The 24,257-nt window shown below is 43.9% G+C and overlaps 2 protein-coding genes across 2 annotated transcripts; one reads left to right on the top strand and one right to left on the bottom strand.

Moving 5' to 3' along the window:
• Window positions 1–1,618: 1,618 nt before the first annotated feature.
• Window positions 1,619–15,461, top strand: NSMCE4A (NSE4A component of SMC5/6 complex). The gene is made up of 11 exons (XM_012781253.3): window positions 1,619–2,292; window positions 3,104–3,181; window positions 5,773–5,903; window positions 7,964–8,115; window positions 9,995–10,094; window positions 10,796–10,886; window positions 11,770–11,864; window positions 12,928–12,976; window positions 13,722–13,816; window positions 13,907–13,993; window positions 15,294–15,461. Exons 1-10 carry the CDS (start codon window positions 2,001–2,003, stop codon window positions 13,979–13,981), a joined length of 1,158 nt encoding a protein of 385 aa, XP_012636707.1. The 5' UTR covers window positions 1,619–2,000; the 3' UTR covers window positions 13,982–13,993; window positions 15,294–15,461.
• A 3,418-nt stretch (window positions 15,462–18,879) lies between these two features.
• On the bottom strand, window positions 18,880–23,112 carry LOC105880326 (putative uncharacterized protein ZNRD1-AS1). The gene is made up of 3 exons (XM_012781252.3): window positions 22,886–23,112; window positions 21,671–21,746; window positions 18,880–19,806 (listed from the first exon to the last, which is right to left on the bottom strand). Exons 1-3 carry the CDS (start codon window positions 23,059–23,061, stop codon window positions 19,009–19,011), a joined length of 1,050 nt encoding a protein of 349 aa, XP_012636706.1. The 5' UTR covers window positions 23,062–23,112; the 3' UTR covers window positions 18,880–19,008.
• Between the last annotated feature and the right edge of the window lie 1,145 nt (window positions 23,113–24,257).

Below are 24,257 nucleotides of genomic sequence, written 5' to 3' on the forward strand. Positions count from 1 at the left end.
ATAGTTTTATCTCATACATTTAGGCCCAACTCATTTTGTGTTAATTTCTATATATGGTATGAGAGAGGGATCCAACACATTTCTTTGCATGCAGATATCCAATTTCCCAGCACCATTTGTTGAAAAGACTATTCTCTCCCTATCGTATTGTATTGACACACTTGTGGAAAACCAACTGACTACAGATGTATGGGTTTATTTCTGGACTTCCAATTTTATTGCTTTGCTCTATAAGTCTATGTTTACACTAGCACCACACAGTTTGATTACTATAGCATTTCATTAAGTTTTGAAATTGAGAAGTATGAGTCCTGCCATCTTTGTCCTTCTTTTTTAAGATTGTTTTGGCTATTCTGGGTCCCTTGCATTTCTATTTGAATTTTAGAATCAGTTTCATGTCTGTCTCCTGGTGATACCCTGGAAGGCAAAGACAAGTATCTGAGCCATCTTTGTGACCTGCTGTGCTTTGTAGGGTGCCTGGCCCATTAATATACATCAAAAGCTTGTTTCATTGAATGGAATGTTGCAGGTATTTTTGTCTGGAACTTGGAAAGAACTTCCACCTAGAAGAATGCTAAGTATTTGTTTCAGTTACGGTGCACCGAGCTGCAAGTAACAACTACAAAACAATTAACTGGGGCTTAAACCACCTGGTACGTATGGCTTACTCAACAAGGAGTCTGGATGTAGGCAGTTCATTCAGCAATTCAGCCATGTCTGTCCTTGCTCTCCATGGTCCCCAGCATTCTGCTCTTTCCTCATGCTTGACACCTCATGAGTAATAGATAGCTGCCAACAAGCCAGGCTCCAGGTTCTTATGCCAGCATCTCACAGGTGAGGGGGAGGGACAAGGGCTTTCTTTTCTGGAGGTTTCCTGTTCCCTCCAGATGGGAAAGCCCCCCACATCTCACTGACCTGAACTGGATCACATGCCTGTCCCTAGCCGGTCAGTGGGGAAGGAGATTACCACGGCCCCTTTAGAGCAATCACTCTTCATCCCAGGAAGCAGGCCTGGGTCTACCTTTCCTGAAATCCAGGTGAGCAGGGTGGGATTTCAGCTGTTGGGCAGCAATGACTAGTGCCTCCCTCCAGGTTAGATACATGATGCACAAACGGCTGTTTTTGTAGGCTTGTGTAGTAACCCAACTTACAATATTGCTCCCTTGAGAAAATGTGTTCTCAGCACCAAAGAGAACTTTTGGGAAACACCACTTGAATACAATCCAAAGTACATGGAATGAAATTCATACATTTATCTTTCAAACTACACTGAATATAATTGCATCCTTCTTGGACCCTGTTAGGAGTGTTCTTAGAATCTTTTAGTTGGAGACTCAGTTGTGAAACACAGACTGTCACGTTGTAGAAATTTAGAAGGATGCTTAACAGAGAGTTTGCTATGAGAAAGTCAAGGAACCCTATTAATTTTTTGTTTGTTCTTCTGTCCTTACAAAAAGTGGAATGGCCAGCCGCACATAAACCCCATTTGATCCTCCTACCCCCGCCTGCTGGCACAGGGAAACTAAGGCCGCAGAGGGAGAGCGGCAGGGCACGTTCCTTGTCTCCACGTCCTGCGCTCATCCTGCTCCACGGGCAGGAACCGCGCTCAACCAACCCGCACTGCGTGTCCATGCGGTCGCCAGGCTGTGTCCTGGGGAGCCAAGGGGGCGCCGGGAAGACGCAGGCTTAGTGGGGTGCGCCAGGGCGACCAGAAAAGCAAGACTGTAACGCCCTTGCAGTGTGGAGCAGGCGGGATCTCATTGTACCCGTGCCAAGGGAGCAAAAGCATCCAGGATCGGCCCCCAGCAGCCGCGCGGGCGCCCTGGCCCGGCCCTGGAGAGCCGCCGGGCCCGTCTCCGGCCTCCCGCCACAGGCGTCGCTGTGCGCTCGCGCGGGCCGGGGAGCCGCGTTCCGCGGGCCGCGGGCGCTCGCGCCGAGCAGGGCTTTCAGTTTCTGGCGCGAACTTCCGCCGTTCCGAAGTTGCACGGCGATTTGGCGCGATGTCTGGGGACAGTGGCGGCCGCCGGCCCGAGGGCCGGGGTCGCGGCCGCGACCCGCACCGGGACCGCACCCGCTCCCGCTCCCGCTCGCGGTCCCCGCTGTCGCCCGTGTCCCGCCGCGGGGCCGCGCCCGAGCGCAGGGAGGCCCCGGAGCGCCCGAGCCTGGAGGAGGCAGAGCCGTCGGACTCCGGGGACGAGATGATGGACCCGGCCAGCCTGGAGGCGGAGACCGACCACGGCCTGTGCCGCCAGATCCGCCATCAGTACCGGGCGCTCATCAACTCTGTCCAACGTAAGGCGGCCTCGGGGCGGCGCGGGCCGGGTCGCCGTGCCCGCCATGCGCCCGGCGCGGCGCGGAGGGGCCGGGGCGCGGAGGGGCCGGGGCCGGGGCGGGGGCAGGACCCGCGCGGCGGGCGGCGGGCGGCGGGCGCGCCCTGGGGACGGCCTCGCCGCGGGCCGCGCCCCGGCGTGTTTACCGAGTGCCCCCACATCCGCTTAGCCGCCGGAGCCGCGCGACCTTGGCGCGGGGCGCGCAGGTCCCGGATTGCCGGGCTGGAGGAGCCGAGGCCGACCCGCTCGGCGACTCGCCCAGCCCAGCTGGCCGGCAGGCGGGGAGGGCGGAGGCGGGACGCGCACCGCCAGTGTCCCCGCTGCACCCGGCGGGTCTCAGCCCCGCAGCGTCAGCGCCGCGCGAGAACCGCCGGGAACGCGCATCCCGGACCCTCCCCGCGCACGGAGCCCGAAACTCTGGGCGGGCCGGCCCTCTGCGGAGTGGCCGGTGCTCCGGGGGGTTCTGTCGCTTGCAGAGTTTGAGAACCACTCCGGTAGGGAGCGCTCCTCTGAGGCCGCGGGAGTCCAGCCCTCGGGGTTAAGGTTACAGGGAGCCAAGGTTGCCCTGTAAAGTTCATGTCCCTTAAAGGGTACAGTCGCCTTTCTCTTTCCGTGCCATTTTGGTTAAAAATCTAAAAATGTTTGAAGTAATTACCCCGGGAGCAAGGGGCAGGGCTTGGCTTTACTACTGCAGGTGCTAACTTTGCCACCTACTTATTAGTGAATGATGAGCAAATTTCCCAAAGTTTGTATTTTTTTTTTTTTTCAAATAGAAAACCGGGAGGACATACTGAATGCCAGTGACAAATTAACAGAGGTCCTTGAAGAGGCCAACACTTTGTTCAATGGAGGTAATTCATTATTTTATACATTTTGTGATACTTTTAATTAGTTTTATAGAAGAGCCAAATTATTGACATTAGGCAGTGCCCACGTTTATAATAGTGCGTAACCAGTTTGGGAGCCTTTTTCATTACAGCAGTAATGCTGCTTACTATATACTAAGGGCCCTAGGTGAAATTCTGGGGGTGGGTCCCGCAATCTGTTTTAACAACCCCCCCCAGGTGATCACGTTGCCTGTTGAAGTTTGAGAAGTTTGCATGTGTTATGTTTTGTTTTTCTTGTATTTACTGCTGTATCCCCAGTATACATTGGTTGAGTGGGTGAATTAAAGAAGAACCCAGCAAGCCTCTGACAATCCTGTTTCTTTTCTTGTCCCTGTCCCAGTGTCCCCTCCCTTAGCTCCTTGCTGTTGGCCCATCTACAACCCAGAGGAGTGGGGGCCAAGGTCTACAAGTGGGCCTGTTGGTCTCCAGTCAGGGTTGAGAGAGAGAGAGAGAGAGAGAGAGAGAGATCTCAGAGTACTGAAGTCCAGACCATGCGGGCTTTAAAAAAATAACCTTAGTTTGAATTAAAGCCAGTGGTAGTGGTAGCAGTGGTCCGTCCAATGACATGGGACAGGTGGGGGTATTCCCTGAAGTGAGCACTGGGTCACAGAGCCCTAGGACAATTACCCAGACCACTGGCCTCTCCAGGCCCCTAACAGTTCCTCATATGCTTTGAGGACCAGAACATTTATTTCTAGTCATTTCCTAGTGGTTTAAATAACGCCTCCTTTTACCACTTTATGTGTGCTCTCTTATTAGTGTCTTTCCTGCCCCTGACCTGACCTCAGCCTCCTTACCGGTCTCTGTCTTGGTGTGCTGTATTTGCTAACTCGCACCAAAACCTTCAGGAACCAGGCCTCCCTTTTTCACCTGGTTAAATCCCTCTCCTGCCCTCTTAAGCTCTTTCTTCCCTCCCCAGCCTCAGTCCCCAGTCCGTCTCCTCACTGTCACTCTTGACTTGTCACTGCAGTTGGCTCTTTCTCCACACATCCTTTCCCCCTCAGCCACTTTCAGTCTATAAAGCAAAATTTTAAGGCAAAATTATTCACTCAGTGGGGCTGTAGGAGTTGTTCAGCAAACAGAATTCTAGGTGCTTTTCATTTCTGGATTTGATGGTCTCAGTTTTAACTCTTTAGAGACCTTAAAGCCACCATGACATGGTATTTGCACCTTTCTTGCGGTATGTGCTGCAGGCTGATGGCTCAGGGCGATCTAGACTAGAGCCCAGGGATGAGTCCACCTGGTGACCGGCATCTGCATCCGCTTTGTTCCCTTACTCCCTGTCACCTCCACAGCGACTCTCTGAAATGATTAAAAACTTCCTTTGAGAACAAAACTGTTGGCTAAGACAAAAACTGGAGTCAACAGTTCTCTGGCCAAGCCTTTGCTGTTTTTGTGAGGATTATTGAGGAAATTGGTGATTTCAAATGAAATGGCTGTTGAGGAGCAAGCCGGGCACAGGCACGTCTGTTTGAACTGTGCTGTGTTCGCCTCTTCTTGGCTTCCTGTAGAATTCTCCTTTGCAGGTGTCCCCAGACCACTTTTTCACCCTTTCTGTCACCTTCAGGTCTGATGAAGCCAACCCCCTCAGCCCTGTTCTTTCCTCCAGTTGACCCTTTGTCCCTCGGACTTCTCACTGTCTCTCCTAGTAGCATCCTGCTTTGCTTGCCTCTTCCCTTCTCTTTTTTTTTTTTTTTTTTGAGACAGAGTCTCACTTTGTTGTCCAGGCTAGAGTGAGTGCCATGGCATCAGCCTAGCTCACAGCAACCTCAAACTCCTGGGCTCGAGTGATCCTTCTGCCTCAGCCTCCCGAGTAGCTGGGACTACAGGCATGTGCCACTATGCCCGGCTAATTTTTTTTTTTATATATATATATCAGTTGGCCAATTAATTTCTTTCTGTTTATAGTAGAGACGGGGTCTCGCTCTTGCTCAGGCTGGTTTTGAACTCCTGACCTTGAGCAATCCGCCCGCCTCGGCTTCCCAAGAGCTAGGATTACAGGCGTGAGCCACAGCGCCCGGCCTGTCCAGCCTTTTTTGAACATCCATCCTGAGGGGTCACTCCCTGCCGCCCACTGGCTATGCAGCTGGGCAGAGGTGTGAGGTTTCTGGTGCCTGCCCAGCACAGAAACATTATTTCAGCTGAGCCTCCTTGATGACTTACCTATTGCTGTTCCCAAAGCACCAGGCCGAGCATAGGGCCTTCCACGTAGCCGGCATGCAATTTGATTTACACCAGCAATTTGAATCAGAGAGAAAAGCAAGTGTTAGACACGATAGAGTTTGTTAAACTGGGTTATCAGAGAGATTGTGGTTCAGGAATAATCAGGTAACAGGAGCAGGGAACCAGAGAGAAAACTGGCTTTTAGGAAGACTGGTTGGCTTTGATTAGAGATTTTGGTGAGTTGGGCAGGGGTCCCAGTTTTGGGACGAGACAGATCGGTTTTCGGCCTATTGAGATTTTTTTTCATCTGAATGGGAAATCCTAGTAAGAAGGTGGAAATTTAGGGGAAATATCTGTGGATAATGTGTATATTTTCCTTCTTTTTTGAATAGTGTCCCGAGCAAGAGAAGCAGTCCTGGACGCCCATTTTCTCGTTTTGGCTTCAGATTTGGGCAAAGAGAAAGCAAAGCAGCTGCGCTCCGATCTGAACTCCTTTGATATGTTGCGATATGTTGAAACTCTAGTAAGTTCAAAGCTGCAGAATCTTAATAACAATGTTTTGTCTGTCAGACATTGTATAATTATCTACTTTGCTTATTCCCTATGCAAATGTCACTTCATTTTCCTTTTCCTTTTTTTTTTTTTTTTGGTCTCAGATTCTGCCAGAGCGCTCTTATCAGATTGCACAGACGAAAGCAGGGCTGTGTGGTAGAGTGTAGGGTGGGAGCTTCGAGCCGGTTGAACATCTCTTAGAATTCTGTTTTTACACTCTGGGTGCTGTGGTTATTTACCATTGCCCATTTTTCCTCAGTCAGTTCTTAAGTGTTCTAGAGCATTCTCAGTGACCTGGGACCTTTGTCCTGGGCCAGAGAAAAGCCCACCCTGAGGTGGCGGAGCTCAGCTGGAGATGGGTCAGGCCTGGCGAGGGGATGTGTTTTGGTCTGTCTTTGAGAACATGTCAGAATCATGTGAATCTGATTGGAGTTTTGCTTTTTTTTTTTTTTTTGGTTTTGTTTTATTCACCTTTCTTTGCCACTCAACAAGTTTGAAGTTGTCACTTGAAATTTTGAAACTTGTCCTTGATTCATTGTACCAAAAAAGAAAAAAAAATGCACACTGAGACTGACCTTTTACTGTATTGTCTGTTTTTGATTCTGCTCTGAGCCATCCTCTGTCCTAGCACAGACAGATGCACCTTGGGATGAACACTGCATTTCTGACTGGATGTTTATGTTAAATGGTTATAAAAATGATTTTATACCATAAGATCTGACCCAGATAGAGTAATTATTTTGTAAAGGCACAAGGCAGAAGATTATTTGCGATTTGTTGCTTTTAAAACCTTAAAATTTTCTTTTTTTAAAAAAACTTCTTTATTGTGAAGTATAATACGTTTGGGAAAATGTACACTGAATACACAGCTCAATAAAGTGACCATATATATATATATTTTTTAATTACTTTTATCAAGTTAAACTCCGTACCTTAACATATCAAAATAAATGCTAGAAGTCTTAAAGCATTAAATATAAAACTTTAACAGTTGTCTAGTCTCTGGGTGGGGAATACGTTCCCATGGATACGTCAAATATAGACACTATAAGGAAAACATTAGTAGATTTGAACAGACCAAAAGTGAACCGTCCTCCTGCAAAGGTCTCCTGGCAGCACTGGTATAGCAAGAAAGTGGGGAGAGCTGACCACACCACTCTGACCAGGCTCTTATGGCTTTGCTTTTCTTCAAAGTTTGGTTGCTTTTAATAGGGTTAATCTCCCTGACGGCTTTGTGATTATTGTTATGTATGATATTACCATTGTAATTTGATAACTTCTAGACATTTTATAGTGTAATGTAATAACAGCGCATTTTCATAGCAGTAAATTCAATATAATACGTTTTCTGTAATATAGTTTGAGATAAGAGAATTACTCAGCTTCCGCCAACTTCTCCCCAGGAAGGCAATTTTAAGATGAGCGAGTCTCTAACTGGTGCTGGGCTGCTGCTGTCTGGACATACTGAGATATGAGCTGAAGATAGATTTCTAGGAGGTTGTCTCAAAATTAAAATCTGAAAGCCAGCTGAACTTCCCTGTGCTGTCATGGAGCTTTTGATTTGGGATGTAATTTTATACTTTTATACTGGTACAGCTTTACTCATAAATGAACTGCTTGTGATACAGAAATTCCCAGGGGTCTTAGTTCTTCTGGCTTACCTAAACCCTCTACCCAGTAGACGCCAGTAGCACATCAGTTGTGACAACCAAACGTGTCTCTAGGTATTACCAAAAGACCCCTGGGGGCAAATTAACCCTGGTTGAGAACCACTGGTTTAAATCATTTTACTTTTCACCGAAAGGTTGTAAGTACATTGGGGAATATTTTCTGCCAAAAAGAAGGTACTTTTGAAAATAGGAATTTATCTATGAAGCTATCTTTACTATAAGAAATTTAACCAACATGTTAAGACACTGAAAACAGGTTTTGCCTCTGGCCTCTTAAAGGTTTAGTGATGCAGGTTATTGGATGTGGTAAATGATTGCTTGTGGCTTAACTGGGGTTTTTTGTTTTCCTTCATTTTTGTAGCTGACACATATGGGTGTAAATCCACTAGAAGCTGAAGAACTCATCCGTGATGAAGATAGTTCTGATTTTGAATTCATAGTCTATGACTCCTGGAAAATATCAGGCAAAACAGCAGAAAACACCTTTAATAAAACCCATACATTCCACTTTCTGTAAGATTATTTTAAAAATCCAACAGACCAGCCATTTGTAAACCTTAAATTGTTTTTTTCTCGTAGGGACAAAGATTGTTTGGTATTGTAGAGGTGACAGTCTGATGACATTGTTTGCAGACTCTCTAAACTTTGATTTAAAAGTCTAAAAACTTGATGTGGACAGACCCTTGAAGGATCCCTCATCCTGCTTTAGCAAGGAAGGCATCAGGCCAGAACCTTCTTACCAAGGCTCTCCTCGATTTGTTTTCTTCTATCTCTTGAGACTTTGGGTCTATGGCACATGTCTGGTTTTGTTTTATCGTCTTTGAAATCCTTACCATGTAGGAGAATGGTATCTCCTGCTGAGGGTATCTTAAGATTCTACCAATATGGCAAGTGACATTCATTATATTATCCTGTTGGATGATCACTGTTCTCTATTTGAAGACTACTTGAGTTGCTGTCACATAAAACGCCCAATTCACTTTTTTAGATACAACTCTAATTTTAAGATGTTTTTCTTTATACTCTGACCCATGGAGAAACCAAGAACAGCTCTTACTGGTTCTTCCTTAAGTAGAGTACACTGGTTGATTTCCCCAGTAGATTTCCCCAGGTAACCCTCTGAGTTGTGTCAGTCTGTTCTTTCTTAAGTGGTGTAGCTCCTGGGTATGTGTTTTTTCCAATTCGACTTTTAAATCTGAGACTGGCAGTGTCTCAGAAGGCTTTGAAGATGCGGATGTAGTAGGTCTGTGGTGTGGGGCCTGCCATCTGTTTTTACCAAGGCTTCAGGTAACTCCCGTGCCCAGAGCCATTGTATATATATTGTGGGATAAAGACTACAGTTCTTTATTGTAGGATAAAGTCCAAATCTTTGTTTTTGCCGTTGAGGGCTAAAACTCTGTTACAAATCCTGAGATCTAAAGATAAAGCCTTAAACTTCATCTCATCATCTAGCCCAGGTTCCAGCCACAGTGAAATACTTACAACTCTGTCCCTGCACTCGCTGTTCCCTGGGTCTCCAGTGTCCTTTCCTCCATCTTTTCTATCTGGTGAGGTTTATTTATCCCACAGGCCCCAATTTGGAAGCCAGAGTAACTTCTCCAGACAGAAGTGTAATCAGCATAGGATCAGGTTTCCCAGCCAGATTACTCCCATGCCTGGGTAGATATCTCTGCCCGAATGCTGTCATAGCACTTGAGCAATACTCTGTTATACTGGTATAGGATCTGTCATGTTATGTCGTAATGGGTCTATGTGCATAATATATCTGTTCATCTATATCATATACTTTCATTTCCTCAAGTGTAGGGACCATATGGGTCTATATTCTTGGGGTCTTGATCTCTACATGATACATCTTTTACTGTAGCCCAAGTCTGCATTAGGGCTTTTGATGGGGGAAGGAGGAGAGAGTCTAAAAGGAAAAGGAATCCCATGGCCTGGCTTGACCTATGGTCCTAAGACAGGTGTGTTCTATAGTCCCAGGCTGTGAGACTCTGCCCTGGCACCCCCAGATCAAAGGTTTTTCATCCCATTGGAGTTGTTCTGTTCTCCTTCCCTATGTGTTCATCCTCCCCTTCATCTCAGGAGTTGGTTTTGCAATAGGCTAGTGGGAACACATCACAGGTACATTCACTGGTTTACTGTACAGAGCAATATGAAGGTGTTTGAGGAGGTAGCTGAGGTTGAGGAAAGCTCCTAGAAGTTCTTTTAGAAATACAAAGAGAACAGAAAGGATGTCACAAACCTCACCAAGCGTCTTGGGCTGCTGTCAGCCCATCAGCACTGATGCCTGGCCTGAATCTGACTATGCCATGCAAACTGCTTTTAGTTAGAAAAATTAGTTTGTTTTAAAAACAAACAGAAAAAGACATGAAAGCATATTTTTCATTAGGTTGGGTTCAATACAAGGAGAGTGTCCTGCACCAAAGCCACGAGTTGATCGTCCAAGAAAAGTTAAAACGAGAGAAGAGGAGAAGAACATGCCTGTCCAGGTTTGTGATTTTTAAATGTTGTTTTTAAAAATACCTAAACTTAAAGTAGCCATTAATATAATGTATATATAATTTGGCCATCTTTTCTAAGCTTTGGGGTCTGGAACCAGGTTCTCTCACTTAATCATTTTATTTAAGCCTTTAAACAATGTATTGGATTGCCCACTTGTCTTTTTTGTAGTTTTGATCAGTTCTCCTAAACCAGATTTCTCAACCTCAGCACTATTAACATTTAGGGATGGATAACTCTTGGTTGTGGGTTCTGTCCTGTGCACAACAGGACCTTTAGCACAGCTCTGGCCTCCACCCACTAGGTGCCAGGAGTGACACCAAAAGTGACAACCAGCTCCCCAGTTGTGACAACCAAAAATGTCTCCAGACACTGGCAGTTGTCCCCTGGGGGGCAAAGTTGCTCCCAGTTGAGAAAGACTATTCTGAACTGCCCTTTTTGTATTTCGCTATCTTATGTTCAACCTGAAAATGGTTGATTTGGTAATGTTACTCTTCTATTAAGAGATTAATATAAAAATATTACTGAAACTAGAAAATCCTTTTTCTAACTGTAAATTATAAGATGGGGGTAAAATCTGCTAGCAATCCCCAGTAAAAGACATTTAGAGGATTTGCGATGTGCAAGAGAGAAGAGAAGGCTGTTAACAGGCAAGCGAGTGGGACAGCCAGCTTGATAATTATTTTTTCAGTTAAAAAGAATGGAAGAGTCTCATCAAGAAGCCACAGAAAAAGAAGTAGAAAGAATCTTGGGACTGTTGCAAACATATTTTCGGCAAGATCGTAAGTATGGCACCAAATTCCAAGTGGAACCACTTGTATTTATCAGTTTCAACGAGGTTATTTTTAGTTAAATGGTATTTTCAACTATATGTAATTTTTGAATCATTTTGATTCCTTCTTGGCATGTGTATTTAATGAGGCCTCTCCCCTTTACAAACCTCACGTGAGAATGCTGGTGAAGTAACTTTTCACTGTTATCTAAAAGATGGGGAATTTTTTTCTGCTACAAAATAGAATGTGCCATGCAAGTGAGAAAAGTCAAAAGTCAGGTACCTGTTCCACCTGCTCTCACTTCCCAGAGGGAGCCACTTGTAAACTGTGATGTGTATATTTTCAGATTATTTTCTGTTTATGTTCATCATGTAAACATGTCCCTAAATCGTTGTTTTTTGCTTTTTTTCAAAGCTAATCATAATATACACATTCTTATGCAATGTGACTTCTCTATGTGGACATTTTTCCATATGATTACATGTAAATTTCCCTTGTTCTTTTCACTGGTTCCCACTGTACGGCTGTACCACAAACATATTTAACAGATCCCCTGTTAATGGATGAATGAGTTCTTTATAGCATTTTACTCCTGTATGAATCAAAGTGAAAAAATTTGTTTTTCAACACCTTCAGCTGCCTTTTAAAATCTTAGTATGTAACTTTGTGTACTTGTGTTAGTATTTCTGTAGGACAGCTTTTTAGAGGAGGCATATTTTTTATAGATATGCCAAACTGACCTGCAGAAGGGCTGGACTGATTTGCACTGCCACGTCAGGATGCGAGCTCATTCCTTTCTTCATCTCTGGCTAAGGCTAGAGGGTATTGGTCTTATTGATAAGCAAAAGTCATTTTTCCTGTTTTAAAGAATTTTTTTCTCTTTTTTCTATAGCTGATACTCCAATTTCCTTCTTTGACTTTGTGGTTGATCCACATTCTTTTCCCCGTACAGTGGAAAACATCTTTCATGTTTCCTTCATTATACGGGTAAGATTTTTTTCTCTAATTGCTTTTATGTGCTTTTAAAAGGATACATAATAAGAGCTACAGATGGGAGCTGGCAAAGGTATCTGTACTAACTCGCATGTATTTTAGATCTATTGTAACAAAGCATTAATTGCATATTATAAGTAGAAGAAACTAGCTAAACATTTGTGTCCTTGATGTTTTAGAAATTATTTAGAGAAAGAATTGGCAAAATTTGAATATGGAACTGTAGGTTAGATAACAGTATGGGTATACATGTTAAATTTCCTGAATTTGATAGTTGTGTTTTAGAAGAGAATATCTTTGTTCTGAAGAAAGGCACACTGAAGGATTAGGGAAAGGGGGCCGGCCACCTATCATTCTCACATCATTCACAAATAATAATAGTAACAATATAATATTTAGAAAGAGATAAAGTAAATGTGGCAAAACTTTAACAATTGATAAATATGGGTAGAGGATATATGGGAGGTCTCTACAGGAGTCTTGCAGCTTTTTTAAGCTTGAAATTATCTTGAAATAGGTTTTAAAAAGAACCCTACTCAGAATTGTACTATAGACATTTGCTTTAGACTGCCTTTAGTTTTACATCAGTTTGCATTCCTACACATGTAAGATGAATTTGATTTTAACCTTAGAAAAAAGCTTGTATTGGCCAAAGTATTTTTCTCAGAAATGGTAACAAAGGCATATTTTGCCAACGGTTCCAAAATGTGGAGTATTCCAAAATATGTATAAGTCAGTTAAAGAGACAAGATAGAGTTTCACTTAAGAGATTCTCAGGCTGAAGGCTGTGGCTGGGTAAAAGCTTGTTAGAAACCTGAGCGATGTCCTGTGTAAAGGACGATGATAAATATATACAGCTATCATGTACCTGTAATAATTAAAAATTAAAAAAATAAAAAAGATGTTATAGAAGTCTTGTCTGTTATTGTCTCATTATTCTGGTACATTTTGATTATATGAGATATAGAATTTCCTAATTGAGTAATTTTTTTCACCCAGTTGATGTAAGTTTGAGTCTAAATTTTAGTCTTCTCCTAAAATCATGTTTTTGTTTTAGGATGGTTTTGCAAGAATAAGACTTGACCAAGACCGACTGCCAATAATAGGTAAATAATACTATGTTTGGAAAAAATTAGTTTTAGAGAAAATATATTATTAGAGTTTAGGAAATTTATCTTCCTAAATGTAAATGAGTTTTCACTGTAGGTAACAAACTTTTACAATGTTGTTGCCTTGCTCACCTAACAGAAAATACTGAAAACACGGTCAGAGTTTAAATCTTTGAGGGATTCATGTGTATCACTGATTAAACATCTACAGCTATAAAGGTTAACAAAGAATGATATAATTTATCTCAAATTTTAATTGAGAAGGCTTGTAGTTGCAGTCGTGTGGTTTCTGTCTCTCTAACCACATTTTCCTGAATGCCAACTCCTTTTTCCCCCCAGGGGTTCTCTGAAACTTTTCATTCTTACCTGAATAATTTCACACTCTCCATTACTCACGGTCCTAAGGTCTTCTGTAGAGAATGAGGTACTTTCATTGCACCTACGTGCCACTTTCAGCATTCTCAATTTTGCATTGGTTTGGCTCTGTGGATATTGTAGATGTGCAGAGGTTTTTGAATCTTTGGAATGTGTCACTCTACTACTTGTTTTTTTTTAAGTGGAATCAAATGGGATTACTTGCTACTGGAATAATACGACAGCAACTCCATAATGCAGGAAATCCTAATAAATATGTGATATTATAAGTATTTAATATCTTCTCAATATTGTTATTATGCATCAGTTTCTGTTTGGAATACCTCAGCTGATTTGCTAACCTTTAAAAACTTTGTCTTTCAAACAGAGCCTGTTAATATTAATGAAGAAAATGAGGGAATTGACCAAAACACCCAAGTTAGGAATCAAGGAATTATAGCTCTGAGTTACCGTGACTGGGAGGTAAAGCTCTGCCTGCTGCCCCTGCACAGTTCTGACTCTGACTTCGCTTGCTGCGAGCCCAGTGCCCAAATGTTCTTTGTTCTCTGCCAGGAGATTGTGAAGACCTTTGAGATCTCAGAGCCTGTGATTAGTTCGGGTCAGAGCCAGCAGCGGCTGAGTGCTTGATGCCAGCTGCAGGTAATGTTTTCTGCAGTACAGCTGCACAGTTTTATTAAACTTGATTTAGCAAACCAAACATTCCTACTTTCCCCCATTCCGGGGATATTTGGATTTTTGCCTCCCTCTAGTGCCTTATTCTTAGAACTGTGTGTAACTGGTGAGAAAAGCATAGCGGTTGTAAGGTCCCTTCTCTGGATTGATTACTTTGGTGTTTAAGATTTGCAGCTGAGGCCGGGCGCGGTGGCTCACGCCTGTAATCCTAGCACTCTGGGAGGCTGAGGCGGGCGGATTGCTCGAGGTCAGGAGTTCGAAACCAGCCTGAGCAAGAGTGAGACCCGTCTCTACTATAAATAGAAAGAAATTAATTGGCCAACTAATATATATATATAAGATTAGCCGGGCATGGTGACGCATGCCTGTAGTCCTGGCTACTCGGGAGGCTGAAGCAGAAGGATTGCTTGAGCCCAGGAGTTTGAGGTTGCTGTGAACTAGGCTGACGCCACGGCACTCACTCTAGCCTGGGCAACAAAGCGAGACTCTGTCTCAAAAAACAAACAAAAAAAAGATTTGCAGCTGAAAGAGGCAGAGCAGATGTTTGTTATTGGTTTGGCTTCCCTCCCGCTAAAAAATTAATGAAGTAGACTAAGTGAAATACTGAATCCTCCCATCAGTGTTGTTCACTGTCCCATTAGATTTGCTTGTTTTATAGGAACAAAGGAGGATTAGGACAGGACTGCCTTAGAATGATGTTAGTAAATGGACATTTCTACAATTTGAATTATACTATGAAATAATTCTTCATTTTTATGAAGGGGGATATTTCTAAAAAGAAATCTTTGTAATGACCTGGCATTCTGCGCTGCCCACAGCTGTGGATGGGAACCAGCAGGTCTAGATTCTGTCAGCTCTGCCCCTTTCTAACTTTGGGCAAGCCTGTTAGTCTCACTCAGCTTCCTTTTCCTTATCAATAAATCTATATGAAATGGGGAGGTTTCGGACTAGATAATTGCTATGGTTATTTTTTTTCTAGCTCAAATTTCCTATGATTTTGAGAATTGAAATGAGCTTTTTAGTACTTAATGTAAACTCCTAATATGTGCTTCAATTACTTGAAATTCTTTTGTTCCAAGATAAGTTACTTCTGTAAAAATATTTTGAGGGAAGAGGAGTATAGACATAAGATATATAATGTGGATTAATCTGGGCCCTACTTACTGAGGAGGGGGCTAGTTATTAGATTTTATTTATGTATATTATACAAACTTTTTATTTATCATATATAAACTGTTAACCAGCTGTCTTTTCTCCCTCTTTTTAGGACTCAAATAATAGTGAAATCCCAAAAGGAAAGCAGCATGTACTGTACATATTGTATGATTCAACATTTTTAAAGCCAGATTGTTTTTAGTAAAATGTAGCTTTTGATAGTTAATGAATTTGTCATGGTTGTCTTTGATTAAAGGAACTTCACTGCCACATTCACAAATGATTGTAGTCACTCTTTACTTTCTTATGGGAATGTCTCCCTTTTCCAGTCCTGTCCTGTTGAAAGTTTTACTTAGGTTGTTCATGCCCTATGGGTTGTTAAGGTTCCTTTTATATCATTTTAGCTATAAAGTTAGTCAAGGCAACAGATAGGTTGTATCATGTGAAATTGTTGTTTTCATACATAAAAAATGTTCAAATCAGCAGTGTCCTATGATTCAGCCTATGGTTTACACACAAGGAACCATTAAGCCCTCCGACAAGCCAGGGTGGCCTGCTTTCCCCTGCAACGCGGCCCTGGACCTGTCTGACCGGCCCGCTGCTCCATGCGATGCCTGCTGGGCTTTCAAGCCTGCCCTTGATGTTTTCTGGGCTACAGGTGGTTCCTTTTCCCACTCCCCACCTTTCTACTTTCGTCCCTTCTCCTTCCCTCCGGCATCAGGGCTACAGGTGTCTCTTCTGTGGAAAGCTCTGGGTTCCAGCTCTTCCTGATTGCTAGGGGAGTCTGTTCCGTTCTCCCTGCTACCCGTATCTGTAGTTCTCCCTTCAACCGTGCTCATCTCTAATGTAAAAAAAAAAAAATTACTGTGACCCTCTCCCAGTTACTGTCCTGTCTCCTTTTTAAATGAGAATCACTTGCTGTCTCCCTTTTTCTAGCCTTCAACCCATGGCTGTATGACACTTCCTTTCATACCAGTCTACTGAGTGAATCTGTTTTATGCCATATTTACTGATTTCTTTCCAAATTGTTAACTCCAATGGATAAATGCTGTACATGACATGGGAAAATTTATGCCTTGAAACTGTACATCCTTGATGTCTGTTACTTTCCCTGGTTCTCCTTCCATTGTCTCACTCTCATGATGTTTGCTATGTTTATATCCTCAACAGTTGCAAAACTTTGATGCCTAAACATCTTGAAAAAGCTACAGACATATTTTTAACCAGTGGTTTATTGGACAGAATATGGGCTGTTCTATGCATATGTTTAAACACACGAATCAAACAGCCCCCCAGATCTTCTCCCTACAATCAATCCCTGCACTGGCACCGTGACCACCTTATTTCCTCAAACAGAAATCTAGGGTTCTCCCACTACCTCCAGCCTGTACCTTAACTGGGCACTAATTCCCATGGGTCTCCGATCGCTCCATCTTGCCCACGTCACTGCCAGACTGCCATCTGCTGTCTCCTGCTTCCTGTCTGTCCTTCAGATCTTTCCCACTTCTTCAGAACCACTTGCCATTCTCTCAGGGATTCCTCGCTGCCTCAAGACTGAAAAGAAATCTTAATATTCCAGCGATGTCTGAAGCTTTGCATGATCAGGCCATTTGTCGACACTTCCAGGCTCACTTCCGCCAAACTCTCTAAACTCTAGTGTTTCTTTTTGTTAAACAGCTTTATCGAGATATGATTCATGTACTGTATAATTGACCCACATAAACTATGCAATTCAGTGTTTTTAAATCTATTCATGGGGTTGAGCAACCATCATCTCCATCTAATTTTTAGACCATTTTTGTACCCCCAGCCCTGTGCCCACAAGCTGTCAGTCCCCCTTCCTCACCAACACTTTTGGCTTCTCAGCCTAAGCCGCCACTAACCTACCTTCTATACATTTGCCTATTCTGGTCATTTCACTGAAATGGAATCATACAACATGTGGCCTTAACACCATAATTTTTCAAGTGTGCATGTCTGGAGTTGGCCGCCTCTTCCTCTTTCATTTGCCTACTTTCTACTTTTTTAAAACTCTCCTCATGTGAGAAACTTAAAGGTGGTTATGTTTTGCAAAACAAGGTAGAAAAGCTGTTACTTTTCATTTTGTACCTTTTGTAACTACTGGGTTTTCTAAACTTGTGTACTTTTTACTGTTTTTAAAAATCATCAACAGAGGTTATCTAGACAGTGAGATTATGAGCCACGTTTTCTTTAAATTTTTGAATTGAAAAAGATCATATATTACCTTTTAAAAATAAAACTGTTACATTCCCAGAGCCTTTCTTTTCCTTCAGAATTTTGTGCTGTTTTTAATAGCACCTCGTTCCTAGGTCAGTTACTCTACTTATGCTCATCATGTTGTTTAGCACATGTCTTTTCCAGTGAGGTCCTCCAATGCCAGGGTTGGGCCTATTCTGTACTGATGATGGCTGGCACATGGTGAGTGAGCATCAGTGCTGAATCATGGCCATGCCTTCTTCCTGTCTGTCTGCCTAAGAACTTACCATCCAAGGTGCAGCCTCGGTTCCCCATAAATTGCTGCCCTACTCTCCAGTCCATATTCTCAGTAAAACTCGAAACTACATAATTGGACATGTGCTGTTTTATTTCTTCTATTTTCTTCCCTAAATACATTGTAAACCCCTCAAGGTACAGACAAGCTACACCCTAGAGTCATGGCAGGGTGAGGGCTTAGGGACATGATATCCCATTAAATTTTAGGTGAATTAGTACAAGACAATGTGTTGTCCGCATAATTGTAACAGGCTTGTAGATTCTATATTAAACTCTACAGAGAGGGAGCCAGGTCTCTTTAGTCCAGGGGTCCTCAAACTTCTTAAACAGGGGGCCAGTTCACTGTCCCTCAGACCGTCAGAGGGCCGTTGGAGAGTGCGGCTCACATTCCACACATGTGCACTGTGGGCCCAGGACAAGTCGGTTGCTAAGCAGGAAGCAAAAACACCCTGCGGGCTGGATAAATGTCCTCTGCAGGCCGCATGTGGCCCGAGGGCCATAGTTTGAGGTCCCCTGCTTTAGTCACTATCAACTCAAGAGCTGTGAAATTGTAGGGTTTTTTTTGGTCTGCAGAAAAATATTTGTTTAGTTTTTATAAGCAGTGTTAAACAGAAGTATAATGAAGGAAAGAGGTGATAGACTTTTCAGAGCCTTGGAAGAGCAGATTTAAAAATGGCTACACAATTTTTTGATAGAGTCTTGTTTTTCCTCCCCTCGAATTTAGCCTGGTCTTGGTGGCTTTCGTGACCAACAGAATACAGCAGAAGTGACTGGGACTTCTGAGGCTAAGTCATAAGAAGCCTTCTAGCTCCCAACAGGCCTCTTGGAATACACATTCTTGGAGCCCTGAGCCACCATGTAAAAAGTCCAACTACCACAAGACCCGAAACTACATGGAAAGGGGAGGGCAAGAGAGGGACCAGCTAAGTCCAGCTTCCCAGCCTTCCCTGCCAAGCAAGGGCATGTGGGGAAGCCATCTTGGACCCTCTGGACTAGCCCAGTTATCACCTGAATACCTCCGAGCAGCACTGGTGATGCCTTGGGAGGCGGAATGGCCCAGCTGAGCCTGGTTTCCTGACATGGAATCGTGAGATATAGTAAAATGGTGCTGGTTTTAAGTCACTAAGTTTTGGAGCAGTTTACACAGCCTGCCGAAACACTTGGAGATACTATACTTGTGGCTTAACTTTTTGTGTGTGTGTGTGGCCAGTTTCATGTGCTTAGAAGCAAGAGGGTAGACAGTTTTACTACACTCATGATTATAAAAGTGTGCTAGTCTAAAAAAATAAAATAACAACAATCAACAAAATAACCTAGACTTTATTTTTTTCTAGCTGACTTCTCAAAAAGGGTGGCATACTCAAGAGCTCCCTTTTCAGTGGTTTCTTAATTGTATCTTCTTTTTTTGATTTTTCCATCAGAATAGTCACTTCTAGAAGTGCTTTCTGATAAGGTTGGAAAATTGGATAAGCTGTGACCCATTCAAACTCTTTCGCCTCCGCTTTCCGCGCTTGGGATTTGAGGAAAGGCGGGACGTAGCTGGAGAGTTTCTGGGCCTCTCTTTGGTCGTTCCTCTGCTCTGTGAGTTCTCGCCCTCGAATCATGCGATCTTGATGTCCCTTCATCTGTTCCTTTGCCCACGCCACCTTGTGCCTTCTGGTTTCGGTTTTGGGTGTTTTCTGGATGTTTTCATTCTTCTCATCTTTCTCCAGGGTTAATATTTTGGGGCAAAGTATTTCTCTTGGAATTCTCTGAGGGAGCAGCCGATAGTTGTGGTCTCTGAGGCCCCTGGCGCGTTCCACCCGGCATATGTGTTTCTCTATGTGATTCAGCTCCCTCTCGGACACCAGGTAGTCCCACTTTTTAGCGTCTTCTGTCTTTGCGCTCTGTGATCTCTTTTCCTCTACTTTAAATTCCCATTTTGGAACCACTTTGTATTTCCAGGCTTCTTCCGTCATCATTTCCTGGTATCGCTGGTAGTAGTATTCCTCCGCTTTGGCAAACCGGAAGTCAAAAGACATGGCCTGGAGTTGATGGATTGTTTCATTCTCCTGCTGAAACTTCTGGGCTAATAGTTTCCTTACTTCAGAAGAACGGACACCACCTAAACTCTTATGAAAGGGAAGATCAGAGCATTTTTAAGTTGTGTGTCCACGGGTCACATCTCGAGCGCGCCATTAGCCCTCCCTGGCAGTCCTCTCCCGTGTCCCCGTGAGAGGCCCTTAACCATGTCCCGTGCTTTCCTCTTCGAACCGACGCTCCCCTCTCCCGGCGCCCCTCCCATAGGAGGACTGCCTTAGCCTTCCTGGAGGAAACAGAGGCAGTCACGCGGGAGCATGCTCCTCTTCCCACTGCTGGATGCCACCTTGCTGCTGCCCCAGACCTGCCTTCCTGCCTTTGCAGAGGAAGCACTGCCCCTGGGCCTGGCAAAAGCCAATTCTTCCACCTGGGCTTGTCGAGCTTCACGACTTCCAATTTTGCAATTATCAAATTCCCTTTCCTCAAAAGGCTCCCCTCCCGCTGGATCATTCCCATCAAAATATGCTTCAGTATTAAATTCTTCCCCTACTTCACGCCCCTCTCCAGCTTTCACCGCTTTTCTGCTCCCTTCACAACATTCCTCGGGGGGTTTCCTAGGGTCCCTCTCCACTTTCTCACCTCACGTCTCCTCAAGCCACTTGGGTTTCATCCCCCACTTCTCGGTCTGCTCTCACCTAGGTCACCAGCAGCCCCACACAGACGACCGTGGGCCCACGTCTGCTCTTGCCATGCTTGACCTCTCCGCAGCCTATAACAGAGGCCATCACTCTCTCTCCCTGGACACATTTTCTCCCAGCTTCCAGGCTCCCGCCAAGAGTGTGTGACTTAGGCTCCCAGCCCAGCCCAGGCATTTGCTGAATGTCCCCAGTGGGCGAAGATCCTGAGTCTCTTCCTACCTCATAGCCACTCCTCCATCTGCTGTGCTGCTTCTGTCTTTTAAACGCAATGCGGGACAACATGGCAGAGAAAACAGTCACTCAAGATAAAGCGCGGTCACAGGCTTCCTTGGGTACGGGTGGTCTCGGTCATGCAACAAGGAGACCTGCTTGTGTCAGGCGCTGCTCTAGAGGGGGACGAGGGGTGACAGACGAGACACCCGGGCTGCCCTGCTCTCAGCCTCGGATCTCGGACTTGACGTCTCCACTTGCCTCTTCCTCCAAAGTTTTCCCTCAGTCTCCCCGGTCTCCATCCTGTCACTTCCAACTTCAACTCACGTCCATGTTTCACTTCAACCCTGCTGCCTCCGCCCTGAGGTGACATCCTGACTAGGTTCCTTGAAACCACACTTCTCGCCCTCTGCCCCAAGCCCGTCAGGCCAATCTCTGCAGCCAGAGCCATCTTCTTGTTACGTAAAACTAAGCATGTCTCTGTTCTGCCCCAAAACCCTGGGATAGCACCTTTTCCCTTTTAGGAGAAAAACCCCAGATTCCAGGATGGCATCCATCGCCTGGCCCCGATCACCTCTCTAGACAACGTTCTCAGCTTGGCTGTTGGCTCACTCTGCTCCAGCCAGGTGGACTTTTCTAGTCCTCAAACGCTGTGTTCTCTTTCCCATCTGAGCATTTTCATCCGCTCTTCCTTCATCTGCTGCCACCACACACGGCTACGGCATGTAACCACCTGCAGCTTCCACGTCACTCCCTCAGGCCCTCCACCAACTCAGATAAAACCTCATCCTTTTTCATGACACTAACCACAATTCGTGATCACTGTCTAACATCAACGCCCTTTGCCAGACTAAGCCCGGTGAGAGCACGGGTGGTGTTTAAATGTAGGGCTGTTTGGCCTGGCCATTGGTGCTCTCTGAACCAAATGCTAGCCTCAGCCTGACAGGCAAAGCACTTTCCCTTGAAACCCTAGGGCCCTTTACACCAGTGATAAACTTTACACGGTCACGTTATTGGCTCCAAAGTTCATGTAAATATATTTCCTCACCTCAATCTTCTTTTCTAGTGGGGAATGGGAACCTACTGCAACCCGAGGGTCTTGACTATTTTTAGCCCAGGCCAATCTAGAAGATCAAAAAGAGAAATTTTACTAGGATTTGGAGAAAGCTTTTAGGAAACATGCCGCAGTATGGCTTCTATTAGGGAGTTGATTTGGGACCCACTTTCCACATGTAGCGGAAGGCATTTCTCTGTGCCAACAGCAGGACTCTATGATACGTTTAACTTCTGTCTTTCCCTAAAGCAAGGAGGGAATGTACTCCGATAAAAGTATAAACAGAGCCACGTTGTGGTTGAGGCTGTCAGAAGCACCTTTAACACTGGAGAGGGAAGACCCAGTTGCCATTTCAAATACCACAAACCACTGTTTTTGCATGTTATTGGTAGAACAAAGAACTTAACTTTGATGAGAAAAGTTGTCAAAGCTGGCAAGTCCATTTTAAGTGCAGTTATGTGTAAAGTTACTAGCAATAAATATGCAATAAATGTATAAGCTGTCATCAATTTCCAAAAACAGCTATCTAACATGTTTCATGATTCTTGTCAAATTTAAATAGATAATGAAACAATTAGATGACAAGAAAGTTTTTAAAAAATTGAATGCAGGAAAATATAGCAGGGAACTTAGCACTTTAGAGCACAATTACTTTAGGCATCCTGGAGACCACTTATTTCTTAACCTGGTTGGCAAATATGTTCTATGTTTAGCAAGCTGGGTTATAAATATTTTGTTTTCTCTGGCTTCTCTTAGCAAAAAAAAAAAAAAAATGAGGAGAGAGAAGGATTTTATAAGAAATAACGATTTTGTTTAGAAAACAAAAGAATATCTGTCTTTTAAGTAAAGCTAACTTCTTGAAACGACAAGACTCATATTTCTGCTTTCATATTTTCCTTTTCTAAGAGGTTCTATATTGTTTCCATAGCAACACTTATTGAGTTTACTATATACCAGGTACTGAGCTAGAACTTAAATAGAATATTTTAATCTTCCAAATAACCTTACGAGGTAGGTCCTCATAGGGCAAAGAGACCTTGAGACCACGAGAGGTTTAGTGACTTATCAAAGGCCACAGAGTTAGCTTCGGAGGCAGGATACCTGCGTGTGAGACTCCAGAGCGCATAACTTTCATCCCGGGGCTACACTTGCTCCCAGGCAGATGAAATTCTCTTGCCTGTACCCAAAACAGAGGAAAACAATACCTACTGTTCTTCTGCACCCAGACCCAACCATTCTGAGTCTGTCACCAAAGACGCAGATGCTGCTTGTCGGTCCTTTGCTAGTCTCCTGTCGCACCCTCTCTTCATAGCACATTTGCTCACTTCCTCCTGCTCTTTCTCTTTGGCCATCACCCTGTCAATCGCCAGGTTTACGAACAACATCTTCGTTCTCGGTGTCTACTCCCCCGAGCTGCCCTCTGGTGCCCTCGTCTCTCACTCTCTGCTCTGCGAAGGACTGCTTTCCAGTTTCTGGCCCTAGTTCAGACTCTCAGCGACCTACTGTTGCTCCTTTAGGATGGCTTGGGTGATTTCTAAGGCAACCAGAAGCAGTCATAGGCTTTTTTGTGTGTCATCACTATCCCAGATTGAGGCTACTGTGAGGTGGTATGTGAAGACATAGTCTGGTTGGGAGGGAATGGGCTTCACTTAGTGTGAGCTGGGCTGAACAGTCACAGGCAGCCGAGAAGGGGCTGTGTGCAGTCAGGGAAAGCATCTCTGAAGGCAACGAGAGCATCATTTTCATTTTTGTTTTTTTTTGAATACGTATTGTGTCATGTGTGTTTTCCATGGAAATGGAATTGGTGAAAACCCTTGGAGCAGATCCTGCACACATCTAGTAGCTGGAGGAGGCTGGACAAGTGGGCAGATAGCCCAGTCATGTGGTCACTTAGCTGGTGTGTCACTCAGCTAAATACTACTGCAATAATACAGTTTAATATATTAATACAGTTTAATATATTTTTACTCACATATTATTTAATTTAAAGATGGAGCAGAAAATACACTAGTGTTGAAATACAAACTAGTATCTTCTCCTGGCTTGAAAATGACATTCCAGCTCTTTTTTTTTTAATCTCTGAAAAATACTCCATTATATAGATGTGCCACCATTTGTTTATCCATTCACCTATTGAAGGACATCATGATTACTTCCAAGTTTTGGCAATTACGAATAAAGCTGCTGAAAACATTTGTGTGAAGGGTTTTGTGTGGACATAAATTTTCAACTCCTTTGGATGTGTACCAAGGAGCGTGATTATTGGATTTGTGGTAGGAATATGTTTAGTTTTGTAAGAAACTGCCAAACTGTCTTCCAAAGTGGCTGTATAATGTTGCATCACCACTAATGATGTGTCCCCACATCCTTGCTAGCATTTGCTGTTATCAAATCTTAGCCATTCTAATAGGTGTGTAAGGGCATCTCATTATGGATTTAATTTATAATTCCCTAATGACATATGATGCGGGGCATCTCTTCATATGTTTATCTGCTGTCTATCTTCCTTAGTGAAGTGTCTGTATAGGTCTTTTGCCCACTTTTAATTGGGTCATTTTCTTACTGAGTTTTAAGAATTCTT

The sequence above is a fragment of the Microcebus murinus genome, chromosome 14, assembly GCF_040939455.1.
Source record: "Microcebus murinus isolate Inina chromosome 14, M.murinus_Inina_mat1.0, whole genome shotgun sequence".
NCBI classification, from domain to species: domain Eukaryota; kingdom Metazoa; phylum Chordata; class Mammalia; order Primates; family Cheirogaleidae; genus Microcebus; species Microcebus murinus.

Bases quoted from the DNA above. Each gene is read 5' to 3' on its own strand.
- NSMCE4A (XM_012781253.3), top strand. From the start codon at position 2,001: ATGTCTGGGGACAGTGGCGGCCGCCGGCCCGAGGGCCGGGGTCGCGGC. The intron at 2,293-3,103 runs GTAAGGCGGCCT...TTTTTCAAATAG, and splicing joins GCTCATCAACTCTGTCCAAC to AAAACCGGGAGGACATACTG. The intron at 8,116-9,994 runs GTAAGATTATTT...ATTTTTCATTAG, and splicing joins ACCCATACATTCCACTTTCT to GTTGGGTTCAATACAAGGAG.
- LOC105880326 (XM_012781252.3), bottom strand. From the start codon at position 23,061: ATGTTGTTCGTAAACCTGGCGATTGACAGGGTGATGGCCAAAGAGAAA. The intron at 21,747-22,885 runs GTAGGTATTGTT...TTGATCTTCTAG, and splicing joins GGTCTGGGTGCAGAAGAACA to ATTGGCCTGGGCTAAAAATA. The intron at 19,807-21,670 runs GTGAGGAAATAT...CCCTTTCATAAG, and splicing joins CACTAGAAAAGAAGATTGAG to AGTTTAGGTGGTGTCCGTTC.